The sequence below is a fragment of the Nematostella vectensis genome, chromosome 13 (assembly GCF_932526225.1).
Source record: "Nematostella vectensis chromosome 13, jaNemVect1.1, whole genome shotgun sequence".
Lineage (NCBI taxonomy): Eukaryota > Metazoa > Cnidaria > Anthozoa > Actiniaria > Edwardsiidae > Nematostella > Nematostella vectensis.
Genome location: NC_064046.1, coordinates 3,783,899 through 3,798,027, shown reverse-complemented (window position 1 = coordinate 3,798,027; position 14,129 = coordinate 3,783,899). Strand labels below are relative to the sequence as shown.

The 14,129-nt window shown below is 39.2% G+C and overlaps 1 protein-coding gene across 3 annotated transcripts; it reads left to right on the top strand.

Annotated features, from left to right (window-relative positions):
- The first annotated feature begins 544 nt into the window (after positions 1 to 544).
- On the top strand, positions 545 to 13,533 carry LOC125559113 (melanopsin-like). Of its 3 annotated transcripts, none has more exons than XM_048721083.1 (3): positions 545 to 824; positions 10,707 to 11,401; positions 11,534 to 13,533. In XM_048721083.1, exons 2-3 carry the CDS (start codon positions 10,794 to 10,796, stop codon positions 12,003 to 12,005), a joined length of 1,080 nt encoding a protein of 359 aa, XP_048577040.1. In that variant the 5' UTR covers positions 545 to 824; positions 10,707 to 10,793; the 3' UTR covers positions 12,006 to 13,533. The 3 variants fall into 3 exon arrangements, with proteins under 3 accessions (XP_048577040.1, XP_048577043.1, XP_048577041.1); XM_048721086.1 differs by lacking the exon at positions 545 to 824 and adding an exon at positions 2,761 to 2,823; XM_048721084.1 differs by lacking the exon at positions 545 to 824 and adding an exon at positions 5,062 to 5,533.
- The last annotated feature ends 596 nt before the right edge of the window (positions 13,534 to 14,129 follow it).

Here is a 14,129-nt window from a genome sequence, read left to right as displayed (position 1 = left end):
GCGGTGAAAAACATTTTCGTGTCGCGCCCTTCAAAATCTACCGCGAGCTTCATTTTAAAATGAATTTACCGTCTGGTTCAAATAATTATCGAATAATTTCAAAGGACTCCTGCTTTGCTATGGCGATTTTCTTTTAGCCGAAAAAAATAAATACAAAATTCATCATCAAACCAATAAGAGAATGAGCACAAAGTAAAACACCTCTGGCTTCGGAAGGCTATAGCATGTTTGTTTATATGACTGGTAAACTTTCTTATGGCTTAGTGAGAGTATCCAACCATTTTTTTTTTGTTACCCATGATCCAATACGACAAATGGATTCTTGAGTGCAACCATATTTCTATACCATATACCATATGCTTTTTGCATCGGCAACCTGCGATAAGGCACAAGCCGTTTATTATTCATGGTAAATAAATACACAACCAAGTATAGTTAACGCAGCTTGATAACGATTTAGCGGGTTATTTTATAACCTTTAAGGACGTCCAGTTTGTGTAACGGAATGCAAATATGAGCGGGTCAACATATGAGCTTTCACATTGGCTAGTATAGGCCTCACTGAGTCTTGTTAAAATCTTTTTGGCCCCCAGAGGACTTGATAAATCAATGTCAAGGTGTCTTAACAAAAGCGACAGACTATAACCCTTTGGCGTTAGGCATTGTAATGAATCTCCCTATAGGTGACCAAAGCGTGCTGTTTTTCAATCGCACTCTGCATTTCAAGCTAGTTGGAGACGCAAGAACAAATCAATGAAGAAGCTGACAATTTCGGTGATTAAGGCTCACACAGGAAAGATTTTATTCATGTTATCCGTCCAGAGGTATGTGTAATTGCTACTCTATTGCAATTGGCTGGCAAGTCCAAACAGGCTCATTGAGGATGTAAGGACAGAGCTTGCTTGATCCTAGACAGTACTAATTTCGTTAAACGCGTTGTTGACGAATTAGAGGTACAGAGAGATTAGCATTGTCATTCTCTAAGCTTAAAGCTCGGCTTCAAAATTATGTGATAGCGCCATACTATATGTACTGTTTTGCTTTGAAAGGCTATGGGCCAGTGTTTCAAGCCATTACCGAATGTAGCGAATTTTTGTGGTCTTGACCATCGAACAGCATGCTCTGGTTTTTTTTTTAAACATTATCTTAGTCAAAGAGTTTAGCTAGGAAGAGGAGCTAATTTATATTTTTTTGTAATTCTATTTGGGGGGGGGTGGGGGGGGGTGAATAGGGGTATGTAAATCCGCCGATCCGCAACATTTTCGGGGCAAATACGTGGATCCGCATATTTTTAGATCCGCGCATGGTTTGACAGATAAACAATAGCATTGATTGAAATTATTAAATTATAATCCGAAATTCGACCGTCAAAGCAGTCAAAATCTGAAATCCGTGCCCAAATTGTCAACCGATCTGTAATCCGCCGTATTTCCAAAATCCGCCAATCCGCTGAAATAATCATCTAAATCCATAATCCGTGAACATATCGGGGCCGAATACGCCGATCCGCGAATCTATTCAACCCCTCCCCCCCTTTTGGGTCGGTAATTGGCGTTACGGTTGCGGCTTCAGTTTATAGTACGTAGCAATGAAACTTAGGGCCCCCGAATGGTTCCCCGAAATTTTGATGTGTTCGCAGTTTTCGCAGTTTTCCTTAAATACCAATCATCTTCGGTCAACATGAAACAGATAAAAGCGAGGCTTTGACAGCAAAACATCGCAGGCCCGTACCCAGGATTTTTCTTAGGGTAGGGGGGAGGGCGAAATCCGAAAAAGTGGACCTAATATTTCCGGGGGGGGAGGGATTTCTCTGATGAAAATCTGACCATGCCTTTGCAGTATCTTCATGGGACGTTTATTTTCGGATTTAGCTACATACCAGAGTGATCTTTTAGCTAATGTTTAATAGTTTTGTCTACAAATAATAGCACGTCTATTGAGAACCAAAAGTGGACCTTTGGCTGTTGTTGGGGGTGCGTTCGCACCCCCCTGGCTACGGGCCTGCATCGTTAACAAACTTTTAAGCAGTATTTTTGGTCCAAGCATATAGTAAAACGAACCAGACGGTTGTAAAAAAAAATAAAACCTTTGGCTAGAAAAAGCCTCACTCTCATGCTCAAAATTCTTTAAATGTGAACTTTAACAGAGTACTGGCATACACCAGTCGGGCCAAGACGGGACGCTAGCACAATCTATTACTCGTGCAGTTCGTCAACCATGGACAGCTGCGTTTCGTCCTTATTAGGACTCGTCAGCATGGCATAGCCGGTTTGCCTCAAACCTTCATCGGCAAGAAACTGCAGGGCGACTTCGACTCGAACGAAGTGCTTTAAACCACAGCTTATCCATGTGTGATCTAAAGCTGCGACCGGGCTTGCGTGACGCCAATTGTGCGGAGCACGCATGCGACCTTTGCTAGACTCCGTCCGATAGCCAAACTATCCTTGCGAGTATGTACACATAAATGTTAACTCATCTCTCTGTTTGGTAAACTTGGATGAAGCAAACAGGAAGAGTTTATATTGTTTGTTACAAACCCTTTCATATTTTATTAAATTGGGTAGTACACAAGTGTTTAAGGGCCTCTTTCAGTTGACTTCACTCGAAGAACTCCGGGCTCCCTCTGGTCTGGTATTGAGCCTCGTTTTCGTGTTTTTTTTTTTTTTTTTTGTAAGAAGCACCGCCTACTTGAAGTTGGGAATGCGGACGGCAGTGTTTGAAATTAGAAATAAAATAACTTATTTTCGCAGTCGGGGACAAGGGTGTTAGTATGAAATATAGGAGCAGCAGGATTCTGTCAAACAATCAACATCTATCAAAAAGGTGAGCTTTTCTGAGGAAAAGAAAAGTAATGTACGCGGACACGGCAACACTTCTTGTCAAATACTTCCTACAGACTTTCATCCAAAGTGGAATTGATATACAAAAATCGTGCTTTTTGACGAATTGCGGTAGACATAGCACGTAGTAGGTAAATTAGTTCGTTTAGAAAAAAATCCAGATTGAAACTACCTATTATTACTTTTACCTATCAGCACAATATTTCAGTCATGATAAATCAGTTTGAATTCGTTTCTAAGATGATATAGCTGTGGATATTTCTAACATTTTCGGTTCTCTTTGTGTAGCACTAGGGGACTAATCGCCACTTGATCACCCAAAATCTCCATATTCTTTTTCCAGAAGACATTGTTACAAAAATTCTAAAGCGATCCTATGGTTCCTTTACGTAAAAGATAACATAACAGCTCTCTAAGCTGTAATTGTCATCCCAGAAATATAGCGACAGAAGTATGAAAAACCGTATGTAACAAGGCGGCGAGGAAATTATTAGGATTTCTACGTGCTTACGGTTTTTAATGGCTTGATCTCGCCATTGATTAATGTTTCTCGCGCCACCTGATTTTGATAAGGCTCTGACATTCATCTGCTATTTCTCAAAATAGTATCCATTATTGCCGCCCGTTGTGTGACAAAAATTGTTGTAATTATTAAGCGATGGTCTAGTGAGATCAATTATTTTCTCATTCTCGCCCCAAGCACTATAGAAGGCCAACATGTGCATCGTGGCACATCGAATGAGTTGCACGTAGTCGGTCAGTCTAAAAGCAGTAAGTTGTTTAGAATTTTAAAACAAGATGGCATACTTGTGCTTAAAGACTTTCCTTAAAATATCTAAAGTTTTTAGAATCATTATAAGGGCCGATTTTCACTCACTTTGGAAAGAGGGTTTTCCTTTTTTACAAGAATGTCTAATTTTTTCGTTTCCTATTTTTGCAGCGTTTTCGAGACGGGTGTTCTTAATTTTCAGTTTATCCAAAAATAAACCCAATAAAGTATAAGGAAAGAATTAAACAAATCATCAATTACAAAACATTAATGTTGTTTTTAGAACAGAATTCGATTCCGTATAACACTAACAAAACAATTAAGCCGCTATAGCCTCGACATGACTTCTTACGCCTAGTGCACACTAGCACAAAACAACATAACGACATGGGCGCGCGCGCTATGTTTATCCCGATATAACGACATGGACATATGACATTAAAAAAAATGTTTTTTTCTCTTATGTCGTTATGTCCATGTCGCTATGTCGAAAATAAGAGTGCGCGCGCCAATGTCGTTATGTCGATATGTCGCTAGTGTGCACTAGGCATTAGCATATTCTTAGAATTTCGTGAAATTTAAGGTTGGGCGTTCTTATAAAAAAAGGTTCTTATAAAATCAAAAGAAGTGCATGTTATCGTACACATTGAGTTTACAAATTCTGTTGTTGGCCACGCTAACTCTGGGGATTCTACCAACACCGACTGTGGCCAATGAAAGCACTTTTAACACTTATACCTTAAGCCCCACAAAAAGCAGCATTTATCGGAATAAAGCCGTTAATTTCCATTCTGTAGAAATGCGATTAAAACCGAAATTTTTTTTCGGCTATCACCGTGAAAGTTGACGGCGATAGCAATCCAAGCTTATCGAGCATTTTAATGCTTAAAAGTATTTTTCCATGCAAGTTATCATAAGAAAACATAAGCATGAAATACTTGAAGTGTGAGCGCGTTGGACTCAGCACGTATTGCCAATATTCTAAGCTTGTGCTTTTTATAACAATCAAAAGTAGTCCCGATGGCTAATTTTCCCAGCAAACCTCGCGGGCCTATTCACTCTTATTTTAACATGCTTTTTTTTCCTGCGTGATGAAATAGTAGCTACACGTACACACTGGCACAGCAGCTATGAAAATACCTCTTCGACTCCAAAAAGAATAACAATCTACTGGGGAGTAAAATCCGCGAAAGTTAAAGTTATGTCACACCCTTCCCGTAAGACCACTTCCCCCACCCCCCATCGCCCCGTTCCTTCTCCACAAAAACAAGAGATTTCTTATACCTATTTCGTTTGGATATAGATTTTTTCGTAGTATACATAATACATGATTGGGAAATTCTAAATACACCAATTGGCTTTTTTGGGTCACTTCGTCAAGTGACGCGTAATAATAATAACGTCCCAAAGCACGTTATTTTCATAGCACGAATCAGGCCAATAAAAAAACTATTCTCAGCTTGGTAGAATTTAAAATTCAGTTTAATGGAACTTTTATCTGATAAATTCCCGTTTGAAATTTCTCAAAAGTTTTGCATTAATCTCCTCCTGACTAATTTTCACATTTGCGCAGACACAATGCCTGAAGGGAATTATTTCCGAGTTAGTCTAGTCTCTAAATTTCATCTGACCTGGAAGCATATAATTTTCTAAAGTCTAGTTAAGGAAATGTAGACCCAATTAAGTCACAACTCAAAATCCTCCAAAGAGTGAGAAGATGGAAAACCGGAAATTTACCACACGGCTACAATACACAACAGACTGCGTCTCGAAAAAAGAGGAAATTAGAATACTAATTAATTATATACTCTGTTCACTAGGCATTTGGCTATTTAGAATCTTGCTCACAACTTCCTTTTGAGTGATCTTTTCAAGCTTGACCCAAGAAAGTACATTTGTTTGTATTTTCCTACTGGATTTAGTGGTAAGTTTAAGTACAGTCAAACTAATACAACTAATATCACAAAATGCATGTTGAACGATAATAATAGATATCTACGTACATTTTATTTTAGGGCATCTTAGCTCATACGTTAACATTGCGACTTGCAGTTAATCAGGATTTTGTTATGAAAAATAATTTAGTTTACATTTGTGTTCCCTATCGGCACAACATTGAAAATCAAGCCAAGTGTTTCTTTCATATGTCAAGACACTGTATCCGCAAAACATCTCGTTACTACCTTTTCTTACAAAACCAAATTGATCATTTGTACGCTGCTGATTGTACACAATCTTTTATTGATTTGACAGTTAAAGCTATTGAAAAAGAGAACTCGTTTTAGAAATACATTTTTTATAGGAACGTCTGATTTTTAGTTAAGGCTGAGCCGTTCTCATTTTTGGAGCATTTAAGGCTGAAAACGTTCTTATCGATGTTCTTAAATTTCAGTGACTTGGAATCATATACACCAGCTGAGTAAAAACAGAACTACACAAACGATGAATTACAATAGTATTTTAAGTCGCTTTAGAGCGAGCCTCGGCATGTTCTAGCATGTTCTTTAAATTTGGCGAAATCCCAGCCTGGACATTCTTATAAAAAGAGAGTGTAACCATTGAAATGTGTAGAGTTATGGTGTATATTCTATATTGTTTGAAAGCAGTGCATAAAACGCCTTTTGATAAGAAATGTTACAATATCTCAGATTAGTAAAGGTTTAATTGTGTATTTCTGAAGAAAAACAGCAAATTATCCATATGGACGTGATGGAATTTAATATTCGGTTGTCTTTTCTTGTTATTTTGCTTCAGGCGAAATGCTGAATACGTTGTTTTGGTTAAAGCCTTTGAAATGATGAGTGCGTTTTCTGTTAGTGTTTAGGAAATTCAAACAAAACTAAAACTATGAAAAAGTCATGCCACATTTATATCGCGTTATTTCAAGAAACGACTTTCGCAAAAAACGATGCAGATACGAGAAAAAGCTTGAAAAATGAAAAATGCCCTTCTCTTAAAGGGGTACATGCCCTCCTGATGGGATTTTAAGAAAATGGAGCCTGGTAGAAATTTAAGAATTTCCATGCATTCCTGTTTCACAAGACATGTGTTGGGGGAAAGGACACAGTAGCGGATCTAGGGGAAGGGTTTAGGGGTTTAAGCCCCCCCCCCCCCTTTGGGCTGACAGAAAGCCTTAGGTAACACAAAAATTACCCCCTCCCCCCTTTGTAACTGAGCCAAACCCCCCCCCCCCCTCCTTTAGCTAGAAAAGCTAGATCCGCCCTTGAGACACTGCCTTCTTTTTCATTTGCATTTTTTCTTTTTCATTTTCATTTTCACCTGCCCAACAACGTGAGATGAAAGAATGCAGGGTGGGATGTTTGTTTACAGCGGAAACTAAAAAGGTCCCCTTGAAAGAGTAAAAAAAACAGTTCAAGAGCGACGCACAGAATATAAAGATTTGTCACTGATTGTTTCTTCCGGTAATTGTTTGGAACTACATTAGGGCGGAACTTTAGACAGGAAAAGATGTTAAGGTAATTTTGCATTTGCAAGAAGTCGCGCATGTTTTCTCTTTTACACACTTTATTTGTGCCATAACCTTAAAAAGACGAAAGTGGCCGGTATCCCACGCAGGCACTTAAACATCCTCTGTCAGCCAACGTATTTTGTCATCCTAGCAAAGTACCAAGTGTGAAAAGGCATCCATTTCCATCGGCTGATTTGGGGAAGCCAATGCAATATTTTCGATTGAATTAAGTAAAATTCTTGAACTTTGTATTTAGATGGTTATTTCGAGATTGTATCACATTACGTGCCTATTGTTAAATGTAAACAATGACACTTACACTCAAGTCGCCGATAATAAGGATAAAAATTGGTATAAGCTTCTTGGCCTCGTATGTGAAACTGTTTCACCGCGATGAGAATTGTTCACAACAGCGTTGAAATTTAAGGAAGGCAGGTGTATTAGGAAGTTGATATTTCAAATGTTTTATAATCCAAAAGAATACAGTCAAAACGATTTAAAGTTTTTAGCTAGTTTTATCTAAGTCGAAATAGACATATAATTCTTGTTCAAAGTATGTAATGCTGAGTAATGCCTTGCAGATCCGGATTAGTTAAGAGGACTCACTTCGTTTATATATCGTCATAATAAAAACAAAAGATAGAAGCATGGATTCGAAATGGCTTCTCAGCCCCCCTTTTTCGATGTACCAGATTCATATATTGCTAAATGCAGTTACAAGTGTAGATGACGATGGAAGAAGTGTATAGTGCGTTCAAGGCTTAGCACGATGATAATGTTGATTCAAAATGAAAAGGTAGAGCGCGTGTGGGCGTCCACATAGTAAGGGAAAACATTTATAATGGGGCTGCCGTTTGTCATGTTTATTATCTTATTTGACTTTTTAATTTGGCATAAAGCAAAGCTCGACGATGCTTTTATTTTTTTTTTCGTTCATTTTTATCGCCGATAAGTGGTGTTTAGTAAAAAAAAACACTTTTCAATTTCTCACAATCCATTCTTTATTAAAAACAGTTTTTCTATTTCATGAGTATTAACCGATGTGAAAAAAAAATAATTACAACGAGCATGCGCACTGAAGAAGGAAAGTTTGTTTTGCCAACTTTTCTATAGTACATCTTTACTTACCTTACCCAAAGCTCTTCGGCTTTTACATCTCGTTGTATAGCCGTTTTTTAACAGTGTGAGTTGAAAACGAAGAGAGAACCCATGATATATTTGTGTTATCACCATCTTAAAATACCCTCGTTATATCACATAATTTATTAGGCAGAATTGCTTAATAAATTTCTGAAAATGCAGTACTATGAGAAGTTGAGGGTTTTGATACATATCTCGTTACTTAGCATTCGGTTTTTAGGCGCGTTAGGCGCATTTTTATCTTCGAAAACAAACGCTCGAAACTGCAAGAAAAACGCAACAAAACAGCAAATACTGTAAGACAAAAGTAGGCAGGCATGATTTTTCGCCTATGGCACCTACTTAGCGACCTGAAGCGCTGGTATGAGCAAGAAAAGGGTTGATTCCCCGGGGGGAGGGACTTCGAAAACAGACGGGGGTGCTCGACTGCAAAATCAATTTTAACCAATAAGGGATAGCACTAAGGGCGTGGTCAACAACAATTCCTACCCCTAAGAGATAGCACATTGGGTGTGGTCGAAAGGAATTTTTAACCCTGAGAGATGGCGTTAAAAAACAATGCTCGTTTTAATTGGCTGACGGATCCTGTATTTTTATGTCACTGTCAATAAAGCCAGAAGTATCAACCGATCAGTTGACTTGTGGTTTATTGTAAAATACGTTTCGAGCGATTGGGCCACCATTTAGCGTGAGACACCCTAAGAGATAGCAGAATCGGAAAAATCCTCCTCCCCAGGCGTGAAAACCCCTAAAAGATATCAGAATCGGAAAAATCCTAAAACACACCCTAAGAGATAGCAGTTGGTAAGAATTTTATACCCTAAAAGATAGGTCGCGCACCCCCGTCTACCTTTCGGAGAGTCCCCCCAGGGGTTGTTTCAATGCGTATTTCGCAGTTAAAAAGCGGGAGAAACGTCGATATTTTGAAAACAAAAATTCTACCACAACATACGCATTAGTAACAGGCTTTATCGCAATATTCAATTGCGCAAAAATAGGTGATCATTATTATTCGGCACCTACTTAGCGACCTGTAGTGCTGATATGAGCAAGAAAAGGGTTGATTCAATGCGTATTTCACTGTTAAAAAGCGGGAGAATTGCGATATCTTGAAAACAAAATTTTATCACAACTTTGGCATTAGTAACCAGGCTTTATTAGATTATTTAATTACGCATGGGTAGATATTTCTGCTTCCCGTTTGCGTTTCCAACTCTATAAATCTTTGTGAATAACGGACTCGTTTTTTTTAGGCAGAGAACATTCACCTAGCTGCCTTCTATAAAACTACGTATTGGTTTTTCGATATTTTAAAAAATTAAAGAAATTGTTCAAATAAGAGTGGAAAAATTAAAATTAAATATGTGCAAACAATTTATTATTCGTCTGAATTAAAAATGCATACGTTACTTTGTAGGTACCCACAAATAATGTTATAAAACTACACTTATCACTTTAGATACCTTAACAGCTGCGATTTTTATGTTGTGGCGTCATGTGATGGCGATGACGTCATTGCCTGATGATGCCATAAAAAATTAGGTATTCATGAACAATGGCGCCATGCCTAGATTCATTCCATTTGACAAATGTTTAGCGGATTTCTTATGTCTGGAAGTTTTCCTAGCATAACTTTCCACAAAGACTTTCCCAACACCCTTATTGGAAAAAGACTGATATTTTCCCCAATTCCTTCACTAACATAATTTCACAATGTATAATCTGCCTTTTAGCTTTGCCAAGTTGAGCTTCAACTATCCATGAAATGGATATGGTGGGGGGAGGGTTAGACAGATTGTGATTTCGAGGGGGGCGGCTTGGTTGGACATAGAGTACAGATATTAGAAATGAATGAAAACGGTTTAAAAGATGCATTATATCGTATTTTATCAAGCAATTGATTAATGCATTTGAACATGATTTGAACACATCAGTCAATCCTGTTTTAAAAACTGTCGTTTTTTTAGGTTACTCGGTCAGTTTCTTATTAGGCATTATATACCATATTTGGGAGACGCTTCAATCATTTTTTTTCGCGTTATCGCTCTACTACATCTTTCCACGTAAACGTGCATGAATTTGTGTTTACTACGAATTTTTTGGGCAGCCAACTTGGATATGGAGCCTAGTTCCTAACGAGACACAGGTCTTAATCGCGCTCGCCCCAGGCTCTTTTACACCATTTAGACAAACGACAGCCATTGATTGATATATTGTTCATGTAAAAAGAGAATAAATCCGCTCAGATTATCAAGAAAACTTTCCACCAATTCCTTATTTGGAATATCTGCAAGTTAAAAGTAAACTTGATAATTTGTAATCAGTAAAAGGAATGCAGTGGAAGTGACCATCTTTTCTCAAATGAGAAAGTTGAAACTGAGATTTCTCGGGACCAGACAACCAAAACGACAACGTTTTCTTCACATAAAAAGGAGGGAGTTTAGTTTTCTTCTAAAAAATAATCAAAACACTTTCTTGTTATCAACAGAAATATGACCAGGACAAGTATTTAAAAAAAAGCTGCCCCAGCGCCAGATCCATTGAATTCGTAGCTCCTTTGGCAAACGATTAAATCATGTCCACTGCTAACTCCCCATGGGGAAGCGAGGGGCTGGTAGCGTACGGCGTAGTGATGTCCCTCATTCTAACGACTGGCTTGACGGGAAATATCCTCACTATCATCGTGTTAATGCGTCGAGAGCATCGCTCCAAAGTCATCACACCTTTTATGATCAACGTGGCCGTGCTGGACTTGATCATCATCGCGCTTGGGTACCCTGTAGCTATAATAGCCAATTTTACGGGCATTCGAATGAAGGAGGGAGATTCCCGATGTCAATGGACGGCGTTTCTAAATGGCGCAACCGGAATTGCGGCGATCATTACTCTTACAGCCATGAGCATAGTGATGCGAAATACCATCACGCACCCTATTGTGAAGAAGAGGTTATCGTGTAAATATCTGTTTGGTAGCCTCTGTGCGATCTGGACGTATGGTATCTTGACCATGTTACCGCCTCTAGTGGGATGGTCAAAGTTTGTGCCCGGTGCGGCAAAGGTTAGCTGTGGGCCCGACTGGGAGACCCAGAACGCGTCTACTTTGTCCTACAACATCGTGCTTTTGATCGTGGGTTTTGTCATTCCTGTTGGCATTATTCTTCCTTGCTATTTTCATATTTTCAGGTGAGTCAGGTTAATCTGGATGGTCTATTTGTTGTCCGTCCATCTGCCTGCCCTTCCTGCCCCGCCGGGCTAATTGTATGATGGGTTTGTTACAAATCTATCCTTTTACTAGTCTTTTAAATTTTTTTTAAGGTTCCTTCGTTCTCAGCCTGTTCCACCAGCCTTTATTTCCATCACATCTCAGCGTCGGCGTGCACACTTACGTATTGCACGCATGATTCTCGTGTCAATCATCTCGTTCGTCATCAGCTGGTCGCCTTACTGTGTCGTCAGTGTAATTGCCATGGTACAGCGGGCACCGGCCCTTTCTCAAGGTTTCGCGGAAATCCCCGAACTAATGGCTAAAGCATCTGTAGTTTACAACCCTTTGGTGTTTACGGTAATGAACCGGGGTTTCCGACGCTCCTTGTGTCGTATTGTACCTTGCTTGGGCTGCTCTGTGGGAAATGGAATCTCGCGAAGGTATACTTGGTTAGGCATGAAAGACTTGGCGGACAGGTCGAGTGTTATCAGTAACGTTGCAGTCCAGGCAGATCCAACGGGAAGAGCTATGCCATCAGGCGTTTTACATAAAGCATTGTCTATTGATGGAGCGACTCCTTAAGATTTGCTGAAAGTAAGGCATACTTTATGTAAGAACACTTATGATATCATCTTATTTCGCACAACAGAACATCTTAAAATGGATAAAGTGCTAGTTCTCGTTGTTCTCTAGACTCGATCTAAAACGTTGAATACTGATCAGCGATGAACAGGTGAATACTGACCAGCGGTCAACACACGTGAATACTGACCAGCGGTCAACACAAGTGGATACTGACCAGCGGTCAACACAAGTGGATACTGACCAGCGGTCAGCACAAGTGAATACTGACCAGCGGTCAACACACTTGAATAATGACCAGCGGTCAACACACGTGAATAATGACCAGCGGTCAACACAAGTGAATACTGACCAGCGGTCAACACACGTGAAAACTGACCAGTGGTCAATACAAGTGATTACTGACCAGCGATCAACACAAGTGGATACTAACCAGCGGTCAACACAAGGGGATACTGACCAGCGGCAAACACACGTGAATACTGACTAGCGGTCAACACAAGTGAATACTGACCAACGGTCAACACAAGTGAATACTGACCAGCGGTCAACACACGTGAATACTGACCAGCGGTCAACACACGTGAATACTGACCAGCGGTCAACACACGTGAATACTGACCAGCGGTCAACACACGTGAAAACTGACCAGCGATCAACACAAATGAATACTGACCAGCTGTCAACACAAGTGAATACTGACCAGCGGTCAACACACGTGAATACTGACCAGCGGTCAACACACGTGAAAACTGACCATCGGTCGTAACAGCTGAATACTGGCAAGCGGTCAACACAAGTAAATACTGACCAGCGGTTTTCACAAGTGAATACTGACCAGCGGTCTTCACAAGCGAATACTGACCAGCGGTCTTCACAAGTGAACACTGAACACTGTTCAATATAATGAAGGGGCGGTTGGTGCTGGCCTAAAAGTGGATCTAATAAAAATCAAAATCTTATGGAAATAGTGCCAATAAATCCTTTTTTCTCGAATTCTTACATGTATATTACGTATTCCAAATTGCGCTGCACATCCATGTATCCATGTAACCGCAGTGCTTCATGGGTATCAAATAAGGAAAAAAATGCAAGTAAGATCAATTCCTCGCTTCAGTTTTTCGAATTTCTAAACATTTCCGAATTTGAAAAAAACACACTCCCACGGCTTTCAGAGGCCAGAATTTAGCCACTTATACGGTATCCATGAATCACTGCAGGTTATCACACAGGATTTCTTAGAAGCAACCTTATGTGAAATAGAAAAATCAGATACGAGGGAGAAGAAATAGTATTTTGTTGACCGGGTTTTCTTACGTAAATACGGAAAGCACTTCTCAAACAACGCACACTTCAGCCAAATTACATAAATAAAACTTTCTTCCATTGCAGATTCTAGAATTCCGCCTTTTTTTGGATTTCGGTGACCCTCTACATATGTGTTCGTGTGAATCATCCTTCACATGCGATGGCTATTTGCTAGTTGGTGTGTATTGAATGTGCCGCAATGATTAATTAATCTATAAAATGAAAATTAGAGGAAAAAGAGAAAACAAATCTTAAAACACATCAGGTTGCTCAGCAAGACGTAAGCGAAAATGATACGATGAAATATGACACAGCAGCAGGCAACAATCAAATAGCAATTCCTACAAAAAAAACATTTAATAATATTTTAGTATTTAAAATACACTAAAGTGCAGAAGTTAAAAGAAAAAAGACGCGAACATCTACTGTCAAAAACAACGGCGGACATACAATCCATTCTCATTTTACTTAGGACATCTGGCAAACGTGCTTTCTTTCTAATGTGGTAAGTCTTCCAATAAAAAGCTCATAGTATTTTAAACATTTATCAGTTTATCAGAAAAAAATGTGGAATGAATCTCCTTTTTTATAGAGAATTCAGTTGCCGTCGTTATGTGGCAATACAAGGACAGTACTATCAACGATCAACCCCGACGAATAAGTAGGAAACCCTCTTAAAGTGCCTGTAAGCCACAGCTTTGTTATTGTTTTTATTTAATATTGGAAGGCACATAGTTAAAATCTCAAAATAACCGAAGAAAAAACAGTCTTATACCTTATTTACTAAATTAAAATCGAAAAAATCGCATTGGATTC

What these genes read in the sequence shown, in the direction of transcription:
- LOC125559113 (XM_048721083.1), top strand. Translation starts at nt 10,794, where the DNA reads ATGTCCACTGCTAACTCCCCATGGGGAAGCGAGGGGCTGGTAGCGTAC. An exon ending in TGCTATTTTCATATTTTCAG is followed by an intron (nt 11,402 to 11,533) that starts GTGAGTCAGGTT and finishes ATTTTTTTTAAG; the next exon opens with GTTCCTTCGTTCTCAGCCTG.